Source organism: Tamandua tetradactyla, chromosome 4 (assembly GCF_023851605.1).
Source record: "Tamandua tetradactyla isolate mTamTet1 chromosome 4, mTamTet1.pri, whole genome shotgun sequence".
NCBI lineage: Eukaryota > Metazoa > Chordata > Mammalia > Pilosa > Myrmecophagidae > Tamandua > Tamandua tetradactyla.
The window spans coordinates 184,525,456-184,547,186 of NC_135330.1; the positions used below are offsets into that span (position 1 = coordinate 184,525,456).

A 21,731-nucleotide genomic window follows, 5' to 3' on the forward strand; every position below is an offset into this window, starting at 1 on the left:
AGCCCAATCCCTCTCCCACACTATACTCTCAATTTTATACTCACCTTTCTCTTTTTCACATAGCACATATCACCTATGAGATATGCAGTATAACATGCTATGTATTTCTTTTATTATATTTATTGTTTATTGTCTATCCTCCCCACTAGAATATTAGCTCCACATCTTTGCTTTGTTCATTGATGCATCCTAAATACATAGAACAATGTCTAGCATATTTGTTGAAAGGATGAATGAATTAATAATAATATTAACTGAATGCTTTAAAACTTTATACAAATAAACTTTATAAAGTTTTACAAAACTTTTATGTATCATGCTCGTTGTAGTGCTATGAGCTTGCATTTTTGCTCCACGTTGTTTCTGAGATTTATTGACATTGATCCACATAGCTCTCCTTCATTTCAACTGCCAGGTAGTATTCCACTGCATACACCAATTTATTCATCCCTTTCCCTGGTGTTGGGTATGTAGGATGCACCTGTTGTTATGCCATTTCATACAGTACTGACAAGGAGTTTTAAGCAATTAGCTCATACCCAGAGATTTTAATTCAATTTGCTTGGGGTGGGCTCAGGATAGCAGTTTTATTTTTTAAAGATCCCCAAGTAATTCTAAAGGGCAGTTAGGATTTAAAAGCACTGCTCTTGGGCATATACTTAAAGAGGGAATTGCTGGCTTATGGTTACACACCTTCAATTTCCCTAAATATTGCTCTCTAAAGTGTTTCACCATGTCTAATCCTACAGCAGTGAATGCAGGTTCCTGCTTCTCCACATCCCTATTCAATATCAGGCTCTGTCCTACTTGTAAAGTTTTGTCCATAGGATGGGGGTAAAATGGCATTTCCTTATTTCACTGCCTTCTCCTCATTACCAGGGAGGCTGGACATCTTTTTGTGTTTATTGGTCATTTAGGTGTCCTTGTTTGTAAAGTGTCTGTTGATGTTCTTAACTCAAAAAAAATTTTTTTTATTTGGATTATAACCTTTTTAAAAAACTTTCTTTTTCTGCTGCTATTCAAGGTGTACCTGTCAGGTAACCTGTTTCCTTCCGGTCCTTTCCCTCGGCAGGTTTTACTCAGAAAGACTTCAACGCTCTGAATGTGAAGGTGAGTGTGTGGGAAGCCTCAGAAGAGTGACAATAAGTCACATGGTGCTGCCGCGCCTGGGTTGCAGAGTGCATTCGTTCTCCGTTCGTTCATTCCTACATTCCTTCCTTCCACCATTCATTCACTCCACATAGTCCGAGTTTCAAAACTAGGGGCCATTCTCTGAAAACAGGAGGAGGCTTGTCACCCGCTGGCGAGAAGGCAAACCCACCACAACCACCTCGGCAGTACCGGGGTCTCGGCTGATGGCTCTGACCCGGGCGGTGGGTGCGCAACAGAAACCGAGAAGGACTTTCGGCAATTAACGCCTTGGGCCTCTCTTCCTCCTCTGGGAGTGCTCCTTCTTACGTTCCTTCCCTGGACACTCTAATTCCGAAGAACCAGGCGGGGAGCGGGGAGCGGGGGGCGGGGGGCGGGGAGCCAGGAGCCGGGGGCGGGGAGCCGGGAGCCGGGGGCGGGGGGCGGGGGTGGAGAGCCGGGCGGCGGGGAGGGGAGGGGAGGGGCGGGGCGGGGGTGGAGAGCCGGGTGGGGGTGGAGAGCCGGGCGGCGGGGCGGGGCGAGCCGGGCGGCGGGGCGGGGCGGGGCGAGCAGGGCGGCTCTGCGGGAAGCTGCTCCTCGGGACCGCTACTCGGCGCCCTGGGACGCGTGGGTGGCGGCGCGGGCCGGGTCTGTGCTCCGGACAACGCGGAGGATGCAGCCGCCTGCGCTGGGCGGCCCGGGGCCCCTGGCTCTGCTGGAGGCCGCAGGTAACGCGGACAGCCGCGCTCGGAGCGGCGCGGGGCAGGTGGGGGTACCACGGGGCCGCGAGGGCCGGAGAAGTTTTGCTGAGAACTTCTGGGGCTAAACGACCGCGTCCTTCCCGTCTCGTTTGAGCTTTGGCGTCGGGGCACTTGCACTGGTACCGATAGTCCGTTCACATCCCCATTTCTCTCTCTCGTCCTCTTCTCTCTGTACGTCTCTGACTTTGTGTCTGTCTCTCCCTGTGTCCCTTTCCCGACTATCTTTTATGACTAAGAATAGCCTTAAGAATTTGGCAACCCGACTGCCCCGCTTTTCCATCTCTTCTAACCCTATTTCCGTCCCAGAAAATGTATTAGGAAAAGTCAATTTCGACTAGTTAGGTAACTTCCTGCGCGAAAGACAAAAGCGCATTCTTCTCCCCATAAATTCACGGAATCTGTATTTAACTTCCCGAATCAAACCCGACGCAGCCAGCCGTGCGACGGGAAGGCAGGACACCTGCGCTCAGAAGTTCGGGCGCTGGGGTTTGGTCCAAGGTGGAGTTTTCAGGGCGGGATAATATCGGTCTGTTTTCCTGAAGGAGAGAGCAGGGGAGGTTTTCCCCACCCCTGTCTGTAATTAGAGAAGTTGTGGGTTTACGAGAAAACCATGCATAAAATATCGGGCTACCATATCAAAGGAGATTTTGAAGACAAAAAAAAGGTTCCACGGTAAGTGATGCTTTGCCAACTGGAATGAGAAATGGGATCATTTGGCTAGTGAGAGAGAGAGAGAGAAAGAGCTCTGTTGCTCGCTTGGAAAATGACCAGATCTAAAACTACTGGTTAAGCTCAGAACCTTGTCTGGAGTCGCTTTGGAATCTCTAAAAAGACAGATTGTGTAAAGTTGTCTTATTAAATAATGATCAAGATATCTGGCTTCTTCCTGAAAGAACCAGTACTCCACTCCTCATTATCTAAATCAAAATGCTGTGTGGCTAAATTTAATTTACATGTGCCTTCATACGCCAGGAAATGGATTATCTTATTAGCATCAGCTATGATGTTAGGATGCATTGGTGGTTTAAAAAAATAGTATTTTGATTTAGCTTTTTCTTCTGCAAGGATTTAAGCTAAAAAAAATACTAAAAATTATTACAAATACAAAACAATGTTGCTGGGAGTAGGGTTAGGGGTAGGTACTACTTGACACTTGTCTGTCTTCTCTACTTGGGCTTATGTTGCTTGTAGAATCAGAAAAAAATAGATACCCATGTGTGTTAGTTAGATTCAGTTGTCAACTTGGCCAGGTGATCATACCTAGTTCTGTTGCTGCTGACACAAGCCAATGGTAGGTGAACCTCATCTGTTGCTAATTACATCTGCAGTCGGCTAAGAGGCTATCTGCTGCAGTGAGTGATGTTTGACTTAATTGGTTGGTACTTAAATGAGAGAACGCAATATAGCACAGCCTAGCAGCTCAGCATTCCTCATCTCAGCACTAGCAGCTCAGCCCAGGCCTTTGGAGATGCAGAAAGAAGTCATCCGGGGGAAGGTTGTTGGAATCCAGGGCCTGGAGAGAAGACCAGCAGAGACCGTCCTGTGCCTTCCACGTAAGAAAGAACCTCAGTGGAAAGTTAGCTGCCTTTCCTCTGAAGAACCAACAAAATAAATCCCCTTTTATTAAAAGCCAATCCATCTCTAGTGTGTTGCATTCCGGCAGCTAGCAAACTAGAACACCATGGCTGAGGGGGCACACAGTTCTAACTCAGGATATTTTCCCTGGGACTCGTCTTGGTGACTGTTTTTGCACAGCTGATGATTAAATGAGCTCTGTCTGGGGTGCTACTAGGGGAGAGAGCCTGACTGGGAAGCCTTCCAAGCTGTGCCACCCCATAGATGTTATCTTTGTGAACATCTTCCCTTCCAGGCTCTGCTGAGCCCAGGGAGTGGCTCTAAGGGGATAGTGACAAAATCTGCTCTGTCCCTCCAATTCTTTCAGATATGATCAGATTTTCACAGGAGCTGTGGTTTAGCTTCTCCGGCCAAGGCTAGGGGTGGTGGGGGAGAGGGGAGGGAAAGGCAGAGAGGAGGCAGGAGGCAGGGGTAGGAGAACTGGAGGGGCTAACAAGGGAGTGAGTGACAAGGTGACAGTCTGAGCACAGGTAAGATGCACCTGGGGATAGATTAAAGGAGGAAGAATGGTGAGCAAGACAGCTGGAATGTAGCTTGTTCATTCAGCCTCTCACCTCAGAAGTCCTTCCCTCAACTCCCAGTTGGAGAACCACTAGTTAAGAATAGGTGCTATGCCATCTTAAAATTACCACTACCCATGAGACCTAATAGGCCTGTGGTTCATAAAAACATACGTAGAGCTTTCACATATACTCTATCACTGGATTCTCTGAATAGTCCCAATGGGTAAATAAAGCAGGTGGTTATTAGCCACTTAAAAGGTTGGGTAATTGAGGTTTATTCATTTATAGTCATTCAGTACCAGGATATATGGGGATCCAGCAGAGAACAAGACAGCCATAGCACTTGATCTCATAGACTTCTCCTGCTGGGCTCAGAGAGGTTAAATGAGTATCCCAAGATCACACAGCAGATTTGGGCAAATCATATGGTTTGGGTGCCGTCTATACAGCAGTTACCATAGTTCCATTTCTAGTGGTAGATGTGTAGCCAACAGTCTCGACAGGGTCTTAAGAAGGTTCAATTTAGTTATCAATCTCCAATGTGTAATCACCTTTCTCTCCAAAACTTGATTTAAAAATGCATATGCCTTATAGTAATTATGAAGATATCAACCTTTCTCTTGAGTTTATTTTTCTGCCGTATCCTATATTGATTAGAAAAACATTTAAGATTGAGATTCTTTTGTTATCTTTATTGTACCTGGAGTCAAAGTATAATTTGTGTCATTGGAATGGGATTAATCAGAACTATTTATATGGGATTCTCCAGCATTCCATATAAATTATGGTGGCTGTTTCTCTGAACTATAAGAAAATGCTGACAAAAAGGTAGCTCATAGTTTTTGCTCTTTATCATTTGGCAGTTTGGAAGGAAAAGAAACACTCAGGAAAGAAAGGTAAAATGGCAAAGTTATATTGAAAATGGCTCAAAGAAGGATTTGCATTATTCTAAAGGAAATGTCTCCTTAAATTTTTGTTCAGTGATTAAGAAGTTGGAATGTTATGACCTGGTTTGACGTGGACGGACAAATGCTGATAGCCTAGTGGTTTTTTGGTTTTTTTTTTTTTTTTGGTTGGGGGAAGCTTTTATAAAGGGAAATTATTTAATTACAAATTTACAATTCTTTGGAGGAAAGGCAGCTGACTTTCCTCTGGCTTTCTCTGTTGCATGGGAAGGCACATGGTGCCATCTGCTGGCCTTCCTTCCTGGCTTCTGGATTGAAATGGTTTTTCCTGGGGTGATTCCTTTCTCCATCTCCAAACATCTGGGTCTATGTTGGCTCTGAGCTCTGAGATGAGTTGTGCTGAGCCCTTTTCTGACCTCTCTCTTTTAAGCATCCATCTAATAAAATTAAACATTACTTATTGTGGAAGGCACTCCCCTTAGATGACCACAGATGTAAGCAGCCATAGATGAATTTGACGTGCTGATGATTTACGTGCACAGCAACAGAACAACTGGGCATCATCTCCTGACCAAGTTGACACCCGAACCTAACTATGACAGTATACACTGCTTGTCAACTTGGCAACTATACATATCACCTTAAACCATACTTAATCACTAAATAGAAAACAGTAACACATATATATATGTATTTGCCTAACAGTGCTCATCTTTCCTGCATACAATACACTAAACCATTCCAGATACAAAATACACTCATTTCATCACAATATTACAAAAACCTTAAACCATTTCATTAACAATACAAATGCAATATCAACTCGAAAACAGTACACAATCTCATCAAAGTCAGTTACAGGCATGGTCTCTCCCAAAGCAAAATTCTCCTCTGTCTCTGGATCTGTGAACTTAAAGCAAGTTATCTGTCTCTAATATATAAAGAAGGAATAGTCATAAGATAAATGATCCCATTGCCATAGGGAGAAATTGGAAGGAAAACAATTCCAAAAACCTGCAGGGCAAACTCCATTAGATTTCAAAGTCTGAGAGTCACTATCCTTGGGGCTTTAGAATGTGGCAGTCCCACACTTTCCAAACACTGGGATGAGGGTTGCAACATTGGGGAAACCACCTTTTTCACTGCCTCATTCTTTTCAGGCATCTGAGTGACACCAGATTCTCTGCTATTTCCAGGGCACATGCTCAACCCCTTCAGAACAATGGGGTGGCAGCCATAGCCTAGTAGTTTTGATCCCATGATGTACTGTCATTCACCATGCAAACTTTCCTAAAGGGCTAAACCAAAATGGAGCTGTGAGCTTTAAGAACCAGAATATAGTCAAAGTTGAAGGTTCTGCCATGCAGATGTGCACAAGAGGCTAAGACAAATCCCACAGGGGGTACTTAACTAGAATTAGTTAAATTGAATTTTAATGGGGTCCAGGTGGAGGTCAGGTGCAACACAATGGGAAACTGAGGCTGTAATGCATGGGAAAAAAATAGTTTGTTACTCATAGCTCCCAGAGTGAGAGAAAGAGGGATGCCAAGAGGGGTGGAAAGGAAGCTGATCACCTCTGGGGAGATGGGGGTGGGTCTCAATCAGTTCTGAGGAACACACAGCAGAGTGTCTGTTTGGGTTTGGGGCTCTATTTTCCTCTAGACACTTGTGATGGTTAGGCTCAATGTCAGCTTGGCCAGGTAATGGGGCCACTTGTTTGATCGAGCAAGAGGACAGCTCTTCCTGGGGAATTTGCCAAAACTCTTCATCAGTTTTCCCAACTTGCAGCCTGCCTATGCAATTTAGACCCGTGCATCTCCATAACTGCGTGAGACAATTTTTTTTATTAATTAAAAAAAAAAAATCAACAACAAAAAAACAATAAGATATCATTCCATTCTACATATATAATCAGTAATTCTTAATATCATCACATAGTTGCATATTCGTGATTTCTTAGAACATTTGCATCGATTTAGAAAAAGAAGTAAAAAGACAACAGAAAAAGAAATAAAACGATAACAGAGAAAAAAAAGTTATACATACCATACCCCTTACCCCTCGCTTTCATTTACCACTAGCATTTCAAACTAAATTTATTTTAACATTTATTCCCCCATTATCTATTTTTATTCCATATATTCTATTCTTTTGTTGATATGGTAGATAAAAGGAGCATCAGACACAAGGTTTTCACATTCACAGAGTCTCATTGTGAAAGCTTCATCATTGTTCAATCATCATCATCAAGAAACATGGCTACTGGAACACAGCTCTACATTTTCAGGCAGTTCCCTGCAGCCTCTCCACTACATCTTGAACAACAAGGTGATATCTACTTAACGCGTAAGAATAACCTCCAGGATAACCTGTCGACTCTGTTTGGAATCTCTCAGCCATTGACAGTCTGCCTGAGACAATTTTTAAAAATCTCATAATATTTACAGATCTCTGTCAGTTTGGTTTCCCTAGATAACCCTGACTTATATAGTACTGCTATAAATGGTTCACCTCCAACAATTCTTATGTATTTGTAATTAATGCTACTAGAGAACAACAATTAAAATAGCAATTTTAAAAAATCAGGTAAAGCTATATTTACTTATCTTGTATGTAGTAAAGAATTTGTGGTGATTCTGAGAAGTTTTTCCAAAGCTTATAAAGGACTCTGTAGGCTTATCTTCTCCTGTTTTGTAAGTTTAAATTTCACTTCAAAACTTTTTACTTTTTCTTTAAAAATATTTTTGTCTAGAAATCCCCTTTGTAGAAATTTATTCTAAAGAACTAGAGATGAGAGAAAGATTTATATACAAAGATATTCGTCATAATGTTCCTTTTTTGTGTATGCTGTGGGTCACATTTCATTCTATTTCCATGTGAGTATCCCCTTATTTGTTGAATTTTTCTTTTTTTTGGTTTGGTTTTTCATTTGTTTGTTTTTGCTTGTTTGTTTGGGAACTACATGGGCTGGGAATCGAACTCAGGTCTCCCACATGGCAGGCAAGAATTCTACCACTGAACTACCCTCGCACCCCCCATATTGCTTTTAATAATAATAAAACATTAGAAACAACCCAAATATATAACATTAGAGGTAGGTTAAATGGCACATCAATTTGGTGGAATATCCTATTGCCAATAAGAGCTATATTTAGAAAAATACTTAAGTTGGGCATTTCTTGTATTAAGTGAAAAGAAAAACAGATTATAAAATTTTGGTCCCAATTTAAAGAAAAAATACTTTAAAAAGGACACAAATGCAGAAAAAAGACCGTAAGATTTTATATCTACTTGTTGATTCTAGAGATGATTCCTAGGAATTTTGTGTAGTTTTGAAGTTCTCAAAAAACATCTAGTGCTTTTATGAGCAAAAAAAAAAACTATACATTTTTATTAAAACTTAGTCTTGGTTTTCCTTGTGAAATCATCATTCTCACTTTCATAATATTTTCCAGTCCCACTTAGGGCTGCTTTTTAGTTTATGGATATAATGAGAGATGCGGGGAAGGGGAAATTCCTGAGGTAACTGAAAAGGTTAGAAGTGGGAAAGTAGAAAGAAAGTGAGAGTGAGAGGAAAGAAATGAGAATATAAAGGTGGTGAAACAGTCAGTGTTGGAACTGGAAGGGCTGGTGGTAGGCTGCGTTATGCACCCCCACAGAAGGCATGCTCTTAATCTGCGTGCTGATTATTTGGAAATACAGCCTTTTGAAGCTGTTGTTACTTGACGTGTAGCCACCTGACTCGGGGAGGGGTGGTCCTAATCCATGTCACTGGACCCTTATAAAGAGAAGATACTGGAAGCCGGAAGTCAGAGAAAGCCGCAGAGGAGCCAGAAGTCGAAGGAAAGAAGAGCAGCCCCTGAAGAGAGCCATGGGACGGAGGCAGAGATGCGGGCTGAGGAACCCCAAGGATTGTGCCAAGCCGGCACCAAAATACCACAGACTTTGGGGAGGAAGTATGGCCTGGCTGGCACCTTGATTTGGTCTTCCAAACTTTCAACCAATAAATACTTGTTGTTTAAGCTGACCCATTGTAAGGTATTTGTCATAGCATTCTGGCAAACTAAGACAAGGCCTGAGTGTTGTCTGGTTTACAGTTGGCAGATACATAGCGTAGGTGCCTGAGCTCCTTACCCCCACACCCAGGATGGGGTCGTTATCATAAGGCAATCAGGGCACTTCTCAGATACCCTGGACACAACTCAACTTGAGTGAAACATCTTTGCCATAGACAAGACAGATGCCAGATATGTGAAGCGATTTGCCTTTGGTCACACAGTAAGTGGAGCCATCTTGCTGTCTTCTTAACAACAGCCATCCAGCAGCCTGGGCCCTGTCGGTTTAGTTTTGGACAGTGCACTGTGGACAGAGTGCCCAGGATGGATGTGGGTTGAGGGGGCAGCGGTGGCTCGTGTGTCACTGAGCATATAGATGTGGAGTGTTTCTCTGATAGTGTGCTGAGAATTGCAGAATTTGTACCTTTGCATGATACAGAAAATGGCCCAGCCATGGTTAGAGTAACCTTTTTGACCCTTTTTCCATCAGCTCGTCCACTGAGACCTCCATTTATTCATTCATTAATTTATTCATGTACTATTTATTTAGCATAACCTCTGTAGAGCTACTGTGGTAGAACTTGGAGCAGCCAAGGCAGCTGAGGCAATCTCCTTTCTCCCAGAGTGAGGTTTAAAGAAGATAATATGTTCCACCTGCCTGGCAATGGTGGGTGCTTAAGGAGGCTCTAAGCACGATTGATTTTTATTGTTTAAAGATGATTATTTCTAGGAAGCAAGGGCCATTGATGGGGTCAGGAAGCCTTTGCCTTAGACAGGTAATTTTGTTGCAGGTGTTTATTGTATCATCTGGCTGGGTCCTGGTTCGCCCAACTCCCGGTTGAGGGAAGGCCATGCCAGTTATCTGTTGCTTGCATGACTGAAGCTACAGGCCAGGTGCCCATCCTCCTAGGAATGAGACTTTCAGAAAAGTTTTTTTCCAAGCCGTTCTTGTAATTCTCTGGTTGACTGTCAACACAGCAGCCAGAGTGCTGCAGACATCAGAAAAAGAGGAAATCAGAGCATGCCACTGCTCTGCTCAAAATCCTGCAGTAGCTCCCATCTCACTCAGGGCAAAGCCAAGGTCCTTGCAGTGGCCCGACCTCATCAAACTCCCACTCAGTCTGCTGCTGTCACACGACCTCCCTGCTGATCCTCAAGCACACCAGTTCCACGGTCTGTACTCTCCACCCCCATTGTCTCCCTGACTGCTTATTTAACATTGCAGCTCCTTCCCTCTGTTTTCTCTATTCTCTGCCCCTGCTTTATTTTTCTCCATTGAAATTAGCACTTTCTAACATCCTATATGATTTACTTATCTCATTTGTCTGTCTCTTTGGACTAGAATGTGGGCTCCTTAAGGGCAGGATTCTTGTCTGCTTTGTTGACTGCAGTGTCTTTGGTATCTGGCACACCATCTGGTACATAGCATAAGCTCAATAACTATCTTTCAGTCAAAGAATGATGAATATAGAGAATTATTTTAGATAGTGTGGTCATAAAAGGTGACATTTAAGTGAAGACTTAATGATGAGGAGAAGCTAACCATGTGAAAAATGGGGGTGGGGTACAGGTAAGAGAATCAGGCAGAATAAAGTACATGTGCAAAGGCCCTGAGGTAGGAAATCAACCAGGCTTTGGAGGGAGACAGGCTAGGGGAGCAGAAAACAGAAGGAACTCTGGACTTGGATAACCTAGATTTAAATCCCAAATGCTCCACTTCTGAGGCTGGAGAGGTTGGGCCAGAACTTGCAGAGTCTGGTAGATAATTTCAGGTTTGGGGGGTCGGGGGGGTGGGCACCACCTGCAGAGGTGGGGGCCCTCCTCATGCCACTATCCCAAGGACATGGGAGCTGAAGGCAGCATCTGGGCCCAAGGTTGAAGGGAAAGCTTGCTTACCTTCAACTCGTTGGTTGGGAACTAATGGTTTATTATGTTATTGCATAAGTTGATCTAGTCTCCTCCAAGGTCAAGGGAATAAGGTAGTCTAGGATGAGATTTTCAGGAAAAAAAATGTCTTGGTGAGGGTTTGTAGAATGGTGCTGTGCTGAGGGGCTCTGATGAGAGTCTCAGAAGGGAGTTGGCAAAGGGAAAGCAGTGGGCCTCGTGGAGGTCTTCCATTTGGTCTCTGGAGTGAAATGTTCAGTCCAGAGAGATAACGCCTCGCTAGGTCAGCTGAATAAGACCTGAATGGTTCTTTCAGATTTATGAACTTATAGTTGTGCATAATTTATTAATTTATAATCTTGTGTAATTCATTTCTGAGTATTAAACAACCTTTTCCTTGATAACCTTGACTTGCCATTAAGCTTTGCTGACATTATTGCAAAAGTGTAAGTCTTCATATTGGACTCTTTTAGAGTGTGAAAAAAATGTCTGAATGCTTACAATTCAGTTAATGACCTAAACTAGGGGTTGTAATCAAATATGTAGGTTGCTTCCCCTATTAAACACATGCATACACATATACACAATATAGATTTTTAAAACTTTGTACTAGGAAAATGCAACCATTTTTTTCCCCCTCTGTTATTATTTTGGAGTCATACAGAAATCAAGAGGATTTAGCTACCAAACATCAAAACAAAGTAAAACAGCCTTAGTAGGTTCAGTGTTGAGTTTCTCTCTTCTTGTTCTCTCTCTTCCTTCTACTAACTGTCTCTGTCTCAGTTTGTGTGATTGTTGTTACAATCAGGTAGGAGTAGATATATCTGAGAGTAAATGATTACTTGTAAAATCACAAATAAAAGATGTCTCTGTCTTCCCCATGAGACACAAATGGGAAGGAAGATCAAAGAGAAATCCAGAAATAAGGCTTGAGGAAGGAATATGCAGGTGATGGAAAGGTTTGCATGTTTCCTTGTTTGCTTTCTTGAGTTCTAGAACAGTTAGAATTAGGTTTGGCTGCAAATACTAGAAAATCCAAAATTGTGGTTTATGTTCAAGGAATTTTATTCTGTCATGTAGTAAAAGTTTGGAGGTAGATGCCCCAAGATTGGTATGACACAGTATGAAGTGGTTGCAGATCCAGGTTCCTTTTGTTTTCTGTTCTGCCATTCTTAATATGTTTCTTCCATTCTCAAGCTTCCCTCATGGTCCAAAATGGTTGCTGAAGCTCCCGCCTTTATATTTACATTCCAGGTAGCAGGAAAGATGAAAGAGAGAAAGGCAAAAGAGACAGGCTCCTTTAGACATTTCCTGTAAGTCCCACCCCACATCCTTTACTTACATGGTATTTTCCCAGGGCTTAATCATGCAGCTACACACAGCTGCAAAAGAGGCTGGAAAATAGAATCTTTCAACTGGCAAATTTCCACATCCTATAAAATAGGGGATTTTTTAAGAAAAAGGAGAGGAAATTCAAGTAAGCAATGGCAGTCTGTGCCACACTTTTATTGCTTGCTTTCTAGCCTCCCATTCCATTCACTCATTCATTCATTGACTCATTCAGAGTTGAGTGTGGTACTGGAGATATGAAGATAAATAAGACTCTGTCCTGGCCCTCAGGTAGCAAATAGCTTGGTGTGGAAATAGGCACATAAACTGACAATGATGAAACAGCATGGCATCCTGTGATAGAGCTCTAATTGGGAAATCACTGGAGAAGAAGAAGTATGTATTTCTTGGGTGTTAGGAATCCCTAGCTCAGGCTAGTCCAGGTAACTGGTAAGCTGTCACTTGAGCGCAAAGCTCTTCCTTTTAGTCTGTAGTGTGAGGAAGGTTCCTGGGGTATGTGGATTTCCTAAGGACCCAGGCATGCTTGGCTGGGTCTGGGACGAAGAGATACCAGCTGGAAGGAACCCAGGAAGAACAGACGCTTAAAAAGAAGGAAAGCTGGGAGCTGTCTCTACCTTGTAACCATAACTGCTCCCTGGGAGGCACTTGTAGCCTCTTGTTTCCTCACTGAAGGTGAACAGATTTGGCTGTACCCAAGAACAGCTCAAGAACCAGTGAACCAGTATAGCTCAAGCAGTTGAGAAGGATCCTGAGTTCTGGTCAAAAGACAGAGCATCCCTTTGACGTCCTTGCATGGGCAGCACCTGAGCTGCTCCCCTACAGTGGAATTGAAACACCCTGATGTTTCACCAGACATTTGATTTTGCTTCAGCTGATTATGTGCTTGCCAAATGAATTTCAAATGATAAAATTATTTCCAAAACAAGATACTGGATTCTTGGCTGATATTGTGTAATTAAAAGAATTACAACTTTATGCTAATTCCAGTTCTAATGCCATCATTTAAAATTCTACTTAAAAGCTGAGACTGCTAATTCCATAATCTGGTTTATTGAGTGGGATACTGTACAATAGACTGGTAAGAAACTTGGGTTTTGGATGAGGCTGATACTGGACTTAATTCTTAACATTTCCTCTGCAAATGGGAATAATAACATCACTATAGGACTGGGAGGGGAGAGAGTTAAAGAGGCCATATATATGAAGTGCTCAGAGTAGAGTCTGGAAGATAGGTGCTCAATAAATAGTCAGTTGTACTTAGTGCCTTTGGGTTGTAAGAATGACAGCCTGGCTCACTGCCTTCAAGAAACTTTCAATCTGGGGGGAGGCAGAGGGAGGGTGATACACATCAATACACAAACAATTACTTGTATTATAGGTGAGTCATTCATCTCACAGGCATTAATTGAGGACCTACTATGCGCCAGACACCATGTTAGGCCTGAAGATACAGTGGGAAACAGGACAGATCCACTCTCTGCCCTCATGGAGCTTATGGTCTGGGGAGGACAAATATCCAGTAGGTAAATCCACTAGCATCTGAAGAGTGACAGAAGCCAGCGGCTGGACCTGGCACCCTTTCCCAATGACCTGGCACCCTTCCCCCACGAGAGCGAGTTCATGCTGAAACCTAATGGAAGAAAGGAAGGTTGGGACGAGCGGTTCCAGTAAAGGCATTAGCAAGGCCCTGTTGCTAGTAAAAGCCTGGGCCTCTCAGAGAACTGGCAGGCGGCTGGGAATGCAGAGCCAGAGCGTGGCGCCTGGCGAGCCCAGGAGTGGGCAGGGCTCACAGCATGAAGGGGATTGAAACTGGTTTTTGTTCTTTATCCTAAATACAATGGGAAACTCTCCATCACCAAAAACCCAACCAAGCAACCACAGCAACTGATTTTCTAGTTCGCATCAAAGGGAGCAGGACGCTCCACTTCTTGTAACTATCGATCCCTTTTTACAGGAGGAAACTAAATGGAACTAATCATTGTGACCAGGAAAATGCCATGAGCTGATTGGCTCAGGCGCAGGCTGCGTTTCATCCCTGAGCCAATCGCTGTAGAGAAGGGTTTGATGTTGAGTGACGGGTCTCCAGGACCCCTGGAGCTTGCATGGGCAAGGGACTGCTTCAGGGCTGATGGTCTACTGAGTATAAACTATTAAAATATGTCTGCACTAGTTGATGTTTAGCACCTTTCCCCACAACCCCATGCCCCGGGATCCCCCCCAAATGACCCTCCTCCCCATGATTCCACCACCAAAGGCTGGGCAGGGCACGCATGGCCCTGCGGCCGCCCTGTGGCATGTATCATGGTTTGGTGGCACCGCTGCTGTGCTGGTTGTTAAACATTGTGGATACGCTGCTTGGATCATCTCACACCGTCTGCGTGGGTACTACAGAGTGGGAGAGGGACGGCTCCTCAAAGGAAAATCTGGAGGCATTTAGGAAGAGGGAAGAGAGACTGGAAGTTGGAGGGGGAGACAACAAATGGCCCTGGTGGAAACCAGTGAAGGCCTTAGAAGCCCCTTCTGGTTACAGTGTGGAGGGGACTGGAGGGGGCGGGGTCAGGTGAAAGGAGGCAACAGGGTTTTTTTTTTAAATTTAAAAAATTTTTTTAAAAAAATATGAAAAAAACACAAACATTCTTAACATGTGATCGTATGTTCTACATATATAATCAGTAATTCACAGTATCATCATATAGTTACATATTCATCCTCATGATCACTTCTTAGAACATTTGCATCAATTCAGAAAAAGAAATAAAAAGACAACAGAAAAAGAAATAAACCAAAAACAAAAAAAAATTATACATAATACCCCTTACCACTCCCTTTCATTGATCACTAGCATTTCAATCTAAATTTACTTTACCATTTGTTCCCCTATTATTTATTTTTATTCCATATGTTTTACTCATCTGTTGACAAGGTAGATAAAAGCATCAGACACAAGGTTTTCACAATCACACAGTCACATTGTGAAAGCTGTATCATTATACAATCATCATCAAGAAACATGGCTACTGGAACACAGCTCTACATTTTCAGGCAGTTCCCTCCAGCCTCTCCATTACGCATTAAGTAGATATCACTAACAAGGTGATATCTACTTAATGTGTAAGAATAATCTCCAGGATAACCTCTCCACTCTGTTTGGAATCTCTCAGCTATTGACACTTTGTTTCATTTCACTCTTCCCCCTTTTGGTCGAGAAGGTTTTCTCAATCCCTTGATTCTGAGTCTCAGTTCTTTCTAGGATTTCTGTCTTACATTGCCAGGAAGGTCCACACCCTTGGGAGTTATGTCCCACGTAGAAAAGGGGGGGGGGTGAGTTTGCTTGTTGTGTTGGCTGGAGAGAGAGGCCACATCTGAGCAACAAAAGAGGTTCTCTTGGGGGTGACTCTTAGGCCTAAATTTTAAGTAGACTTGACCTATCCTTTGTGGGGTTAAGTTTCATATGAACAAACCCCAAGACTGGAGGCTCAGCCTATAGCTTTGATTGTCCACACTGCTTGTGAGAATATCAAGAATTCAACTTGGGGAGGTTGAATATTCCCCCATTCTCACCATTTCCTGAAGGGGACTTTGGAAATGCTTTTCCACTCACCGATCAGATCACTCTGGGATTCATCAGGGCATCACTCTGGACATACCAACAAAATCTCAATTCCTACCCAAGGTTCCATGTACTTATGGTGTTCGACCAAGCTATCTACATAAGTTATATTAGGAAATGCACTAATCAAAATATAAATTTTGTACCAAATAAACATTTTTTGCTTTAGTCTCACACATAAGTTGAAATTTTAAAATATTAATTACCATCTATTTTCAGCACCCTGCAGTAATGACGTTCCTTTGTTCTTCCTCATGCAAAAACATTTTTAGAATTTGTACATTAGTCACTATTATTATACACTCTAGGCATTCCTAGATTATACCATCTCAATCTTTATCATCTTTCTTTCTGATTTCATTTGTGCCTCCAGCCCTCCTCCCTCTGTCATTCTCACATGCAGCGTTATTTAGTGTTTTAACATAATTGTATTACAGTTAGGTAGTATTGTGCTGTCCATTTCTGAGTTTTTATATTCAGTCTTGTTGCACAATCTGTATCCCTTCAGCTCCAATTACCCAATATCTCACCCTATTTCTATCTCCTGATGGCCTCTGTTACCAAGAAAATATTCCAAGTTTATTCACTAATGTCAGTTCATATCAGTGAGACCATACAGTATTTGTCCTTTTGTTTTTGGCTAATCTCACTCAGCATAATGTCCTTAAGGTCCATCCATACTGTTACATACTTCATAACTTTATTCTGTCTTACAGCTGCATAAAATTCCATCATGTGTATATACAACAGTTTGTTTAGCCACTCGTCTGTTGATGGACATTTTCTGTTTCCATGTCTTCGCAATTGTAAATAACGCTGCTATAAACATTGGTGTGCAAATGTCCGTTTGTGTCCTTGCCCTCATGTCCTCTGAGTAGATACCTAGCAATGGTATTGCCGGGTCATATGGCAATTCTATACTTACCTTTCTGAGGAACCACCAAACTGCCTTCCACAGTGGTTGTACCATTTGACATTCCCACCAACAGTGGATAAGCATGCCTCTTTCTCCAGCACTTGTCGTTTTCTGTTTTATTGATAATGGCCATTCTGTTGGGTATGATATCTCATTGTGGTTTTGATTTGCATTTCTCTATAATGGCCAGGGAAGTTGAGCATCTCTTCATGTGCCTTTTGGCCATTTTTATTTCCTCTTCTGAAAAGTGTCTGTTCAAGTCTTTTGCCCATTTTGTAATTGGATTGGCTGTCTTTTTGTTGTTGAGTTGAACAATCTCTTTATAAATTCTGAATACTAGACCTTTATCTGATATGTCATTTTCAAATATTGTTTCCCGTTGTGTAGGCTGTCTTTTTACTTTCCTAATGAAGTTCTTTGATGTGCGAAACTGTTTAATTTTGAGGAGTTCCCATTTATTTATTTCTTTCTTCAGTGCTCTTGTTTTGGGTGTAAGGTCTATAAATCTGCCTCCAAGTATAAGATTTATAAGATATTTCCCTATATTTTCTTCTAAAAGTTTTATGGTTTTAGATCTAATGTTTAGGTCTTTGATCCATTTTGAGTTGTTTTGTATAGGGTGTGAGATATCGTCCTCTTTCATTCTTTTGCATATGGATATCCAGTTCTCTAGGCACCATTTATTGAAGAGACTGTTCTGTCCCAGGTGAGTTGGTTTGACTGCCTTATCAAAGATCAAATGTCCATAGATGAGAGGGTCTGTATCTGAACACTCTATTCGATTCCATTGTTCAGTATATCTATCTTTATGCCAGTACCATGCTGTTTTGATCACTGTAGCTTGTAGTACACCTTAAAGTTAGGTAGCGTGAGATCTCCGACTTCATTTTTCTTTCTCAGGATGCTTTTAGCTACTCGGGGTTCCCTGCCCTTCCAGATAAATTTGCTTATTAGTTTTTCTATTTCTGAAAAGTAAGTTGTTGCAATTTTAATTGGTATTGCATTGAATCTGTAAATCAATTTAGGTAGAATTGACATCTTAACTATATTTAGTCTTCCAATCCATGAACACGATATGCCCTTCTATCTATTTAGGTCTTCTATGATTTCTTTTAACAATTTCTTGTAGTTTTCTTTGCATAGGTCTTTTGTCTCTTTAGTTAAATTTATTCTTAAATATTTTATTCTTTTGGTTGCAATTGTAAATGGATTTTTTCCCTTGATTTCCCCCTCAGATTGTTCATTACTAGTGTATAGAAACACTACAGATTTTTGAGTGTTGATCTTGTAACCTGCCACTTTGCTGTACTCATTTATTAGCTGTAGTACTTTTGCTGTGGATTTTTCAGGGTTTTTGACATATAGTATCATATCGTCTGCAAACAGTGAGAGTTTTACTTCTTCCTTTGTAATTTTGATGCCTTGTATTTCTTTTTCTTGTCTAATTGCTCTGGCTAGAACTTCCAACACAATGTTGAATAACAGTGATGATAGTGGACATCCTTGTCTTGTTCCTGATCTTAGGGGGAAAGTTTTCAGTTTTTCCCCGTTGAGGATGATGTGAGTTGTGAGATTTTCATATATTCCCTTTATCATTTTGAGGAAGTTCCCTTCTATTCCTATCCTTTGAAGTGTTTTCAACAGGAAAGGATGTTGATTTTGTCAAATGCCTTTTCTGCATCAAGATGATCAATTTTTTTGAAGAGTTTGAGCAGGATTGGTACTAATTCTTTCTGGAATGTTTGGTAGAATTCACATGTGAAGCCATCTGGTCCTGGACTTTTCTTTGTAGGGAGCTTCTTAATGACTGATTCGATTTGTTTACTTGTGATTGGTTTGTTGAGGTCATCTATTCCTTCTCGAGTCAAAGTTGGTTGTTCATGCCTTTCTAGAAAGTTGTCCATTTCATCCACATTGTTGTATTTATTAACATAAAGTTGTTCATAGTATCCTGTCATTATTTCCTTTATTTCTGTGGGGTCATTGGTTATGGAGGTGACAGGTTTTGATCAGGGGAGTGGGACGTTGGCACTTGGCTGAGGGGTTGGCACTGCAGGTGGAGACAAACAGATAGACTTGAGTGTTGTTTAGGAGATAAAGTTTAAGAAGTTGGCAGTTAGTTTTATATAGCAGGGATAACTCCCCAGTTTCTGCTTTGAGAACCTCTGTGAATGAGTTGGTCTGGGAAGGTCTTTCAGAAGCTGTGACATTTAAGGTGAGGGTTTGAGGATAAGACAGTTTCTTCAGAGAAGAAGTATATCCCAGGCTCGTGAGAATCAAATGAGCAAAGGGAGAGAGGCATTCAAGCCCTTGCCATGTTTGGAAAGAAAAAAACATTAATATTAACTATGTATGTGACATTTGCTGAAACAGCCACCTCAGGGCCTGTGTTGTCTTTTTAATTGATTTCATGTTTGGTCTCCTCACAGAACAGTTTGCACAAAGAAAGAAGACTTCCCTTTGGTTTGCAGTCTCTCTGCTGGTGGTGTCCGTCTTCATACTGATCACAGGGCTCGCCGCAACGACCAGAACGGACAACGTGACCGTGGGAGGCTATTACCCGGGAATCATTGTGAGTGTGGCTGAACGGTTTAGGATCCATGGGGTCTGCTGTGGGGTGCTGGGGTGACATGTGCCACTCCACAGAGTTGGAGCTCTAAGGCATGGAAACTTGTATTGGCATTTGTGGTAGGCAGCATGGTGGCTCCCCAAAGACATCCGTATCCTAACCTGTGGAATCTGTGACCATGCTGTGCTACATGTCAAAGGGGAATTGAGGTTGCAGCTGTTCATCAGCGGACACAAAATAGGAAGATTATCCAGGTGGGCCCAGTGTAGTCCCAAAGGTCCTTAAAAGTGGAAGATGGAAGTAGAAGTCAAGTGATAGGTGAGAAGATATTAAGATGGAGGTAAAGAGCCATGAGCCACTGAAAATAAAGACATAGTTTCTCCCCGAGAGCCCACAGAAGGAAGGGGGCCCTGCCCATGGCTTGATTTTAGCCCCAAGGAACCTGTGTCAGACTTGTGAACTCCAGAAAGTTAAGATAATACATTTATGTTGTTTTAAGCCACTAAATTTATGGTAATTTGTCACAACAGTTAGAGAAAACTAATTCAATTTTTTTTGTTGTTTCTAAAAGTAGAGGAAACACTTTAAGCAATACTCCCATCTGAATTCTGGGGAAGGAGAGGCAGTGGGTACATGTTATACTTTATGTGGACTGATCAGGAAAGTGGATTTATCAACTGAGTTATTGTTGCTTTAACCAGACTAATCCTTAGAAAATCAACAAGCAAAAGTTTCCTCCCATGAAACCACAGATTAAAGGTTGTTCATAGTAGGATCACTTGGGAACAACTAGAAAGTGACAGAGTTGACATCGTTCTACTACCAAATATCAACTTTTGGACAACAGCACTATGTGGTAAAATTGATGACTGTCTAATCAGATGGGACAAGAAGTAGGTCCCCCTAATTAAGAATTATCAAGAATATTTTTTAAAGCAGGAATTCATATTCACCATTATTGTCAATAAAATTTGCCCCAAAGCATTGTGTTCAAGGGTCCTCTGTGGAAATGCTTTTCTGTTACTTTGTTGCTTTTGAAATGGACCAGAACTTTGAGTTGCTGTATCAGAGTGTTAAATCTAGATTTTTTTTAAAAACGAGGTTTATTTCATCACATCACTCTCACTAAAATTATTATCAGATCACTGATAATGTTGATAACATTTTTAGCAAGGAAGAAAAGGCTTTTAAAACTCTTAATATTTAAGAGTATTTGACAAATATTTTTCATTTTTATATTATCCTTTGTTTTTCTATTTTGTCTATGCTTTATAAATGTACATTATCTACCTGCATGAAACTGATGGATATACATATATAAATAGTGTCCTGTGCTGAAAAAAATTTTATCAGAAAAATTGCATGAACCTGATGAAATTTTGGAGACCCTGCCTTATAAAAGGAAGATTTCGGTCATATTTCCAGGGAGAATGGGAACTTCAGAGGGTTTGGAGTTTTCCCTAGCAATTTTGAGGATCCATCATCCCAAATTTCTCACAATACATCAAGATCGATACTGAATAGTAGTTTTTTTATTGGTTCCTTAAGTGTCAATTATTTAAGACTTTCCACCTTAAACTTACAATCAAAACATAAATGAGTATTGCAGAAGCTATGCTCTGTAAATAATACATTTCCCAGGCAGTGAATTAAAACTCTCTGACCAGAGTGAAATTAGCTTTAACCTAGATAGTTGTGAAAATAAGCCAAAAGTGGACAAATAAAATTAACTTAACAAAAATGTAGTTGAAAATAACTTCGTTGGAAGTTACCAGGGGCTGGGGTGGGGGTAGAGAATGGGGAGTTAATTCTTAATTGGTGCAGAGTTTCTGTTTGGGAAGATGGAAAAGTTTTGGTAATGTATACTGGAGATGGTAACACACTATGAATGCAATTAACGCCACTAAATTATATATCTGAATGTGGTTAAAAGGAGAAAATTTAGATGGTATATTTGTTGCTAGAACAAAGATTCAAAATAAAACATAAAAAACAACCATAGAATTGTACAATACAAACAATGAACTCTAATGTAAACCGTGGACTACAGTTAATAGTACAATTATAATAATTTTCCCTCATCAGTTGTAACAAAGGTGTCACATTAATGCAAAATGTTAAAAACGGTGGCAGGTATCTGGGAACTCTGTATTTTCTGCATGATCTTTCTGTAAATCTATGACTTCTCTAGAAAAAAGAAAAACACAACCTTTGTGGAAATCCTATATCCCACTGTTCTCGTTTGCTAGCTGCCAGAGTGCAATATACCAGAAACAGAATGGCTTTTAAAAAGTGGAGTTTAATAAGTTGCAAATTAACAGTTTTTAGGCCATGGAAATGTCCCAATTAAAGCAAATCTATAGAAATGTCCAATCTAAGGCATCCAGGGAAAGATACCTTGATTCAAGAAGGCTG

The 21,731-nt window shown here is 41.4% G+C and overlaps 1 protein-coding gene across 1 annotated transcript in view; it reads left to right on the plus strand.

Moving 5' to 3' along the window:
- The window catches only part of TMEM255B (transmembrane protein 255B), a 128,605-nt gene that overhangs the window by 25,849 nt on the left and 81,025 nt on the right, over positions 1-21,731 (plus strand). Inside the window, exons 2-5 of the mRNA XM_077156935.1 lie at positions 1,073-1,110; positions 1,283-1,373; positions 1,719-1,856; positions 19,177-19,319. Coding sequence (XP_077013050.1) covers positions 1,073-1,110; positions 1,283-1,373; positions 1,719-1,856; positions 19,177-19,319 — 410 coding nt within the window. The remainder of the gene's footprint in view (positions 1-1,072; positions 1,111-1,282; positions 1,374-1,718; positions 1,857-19,176; positions 19,320-21,731) is intronic.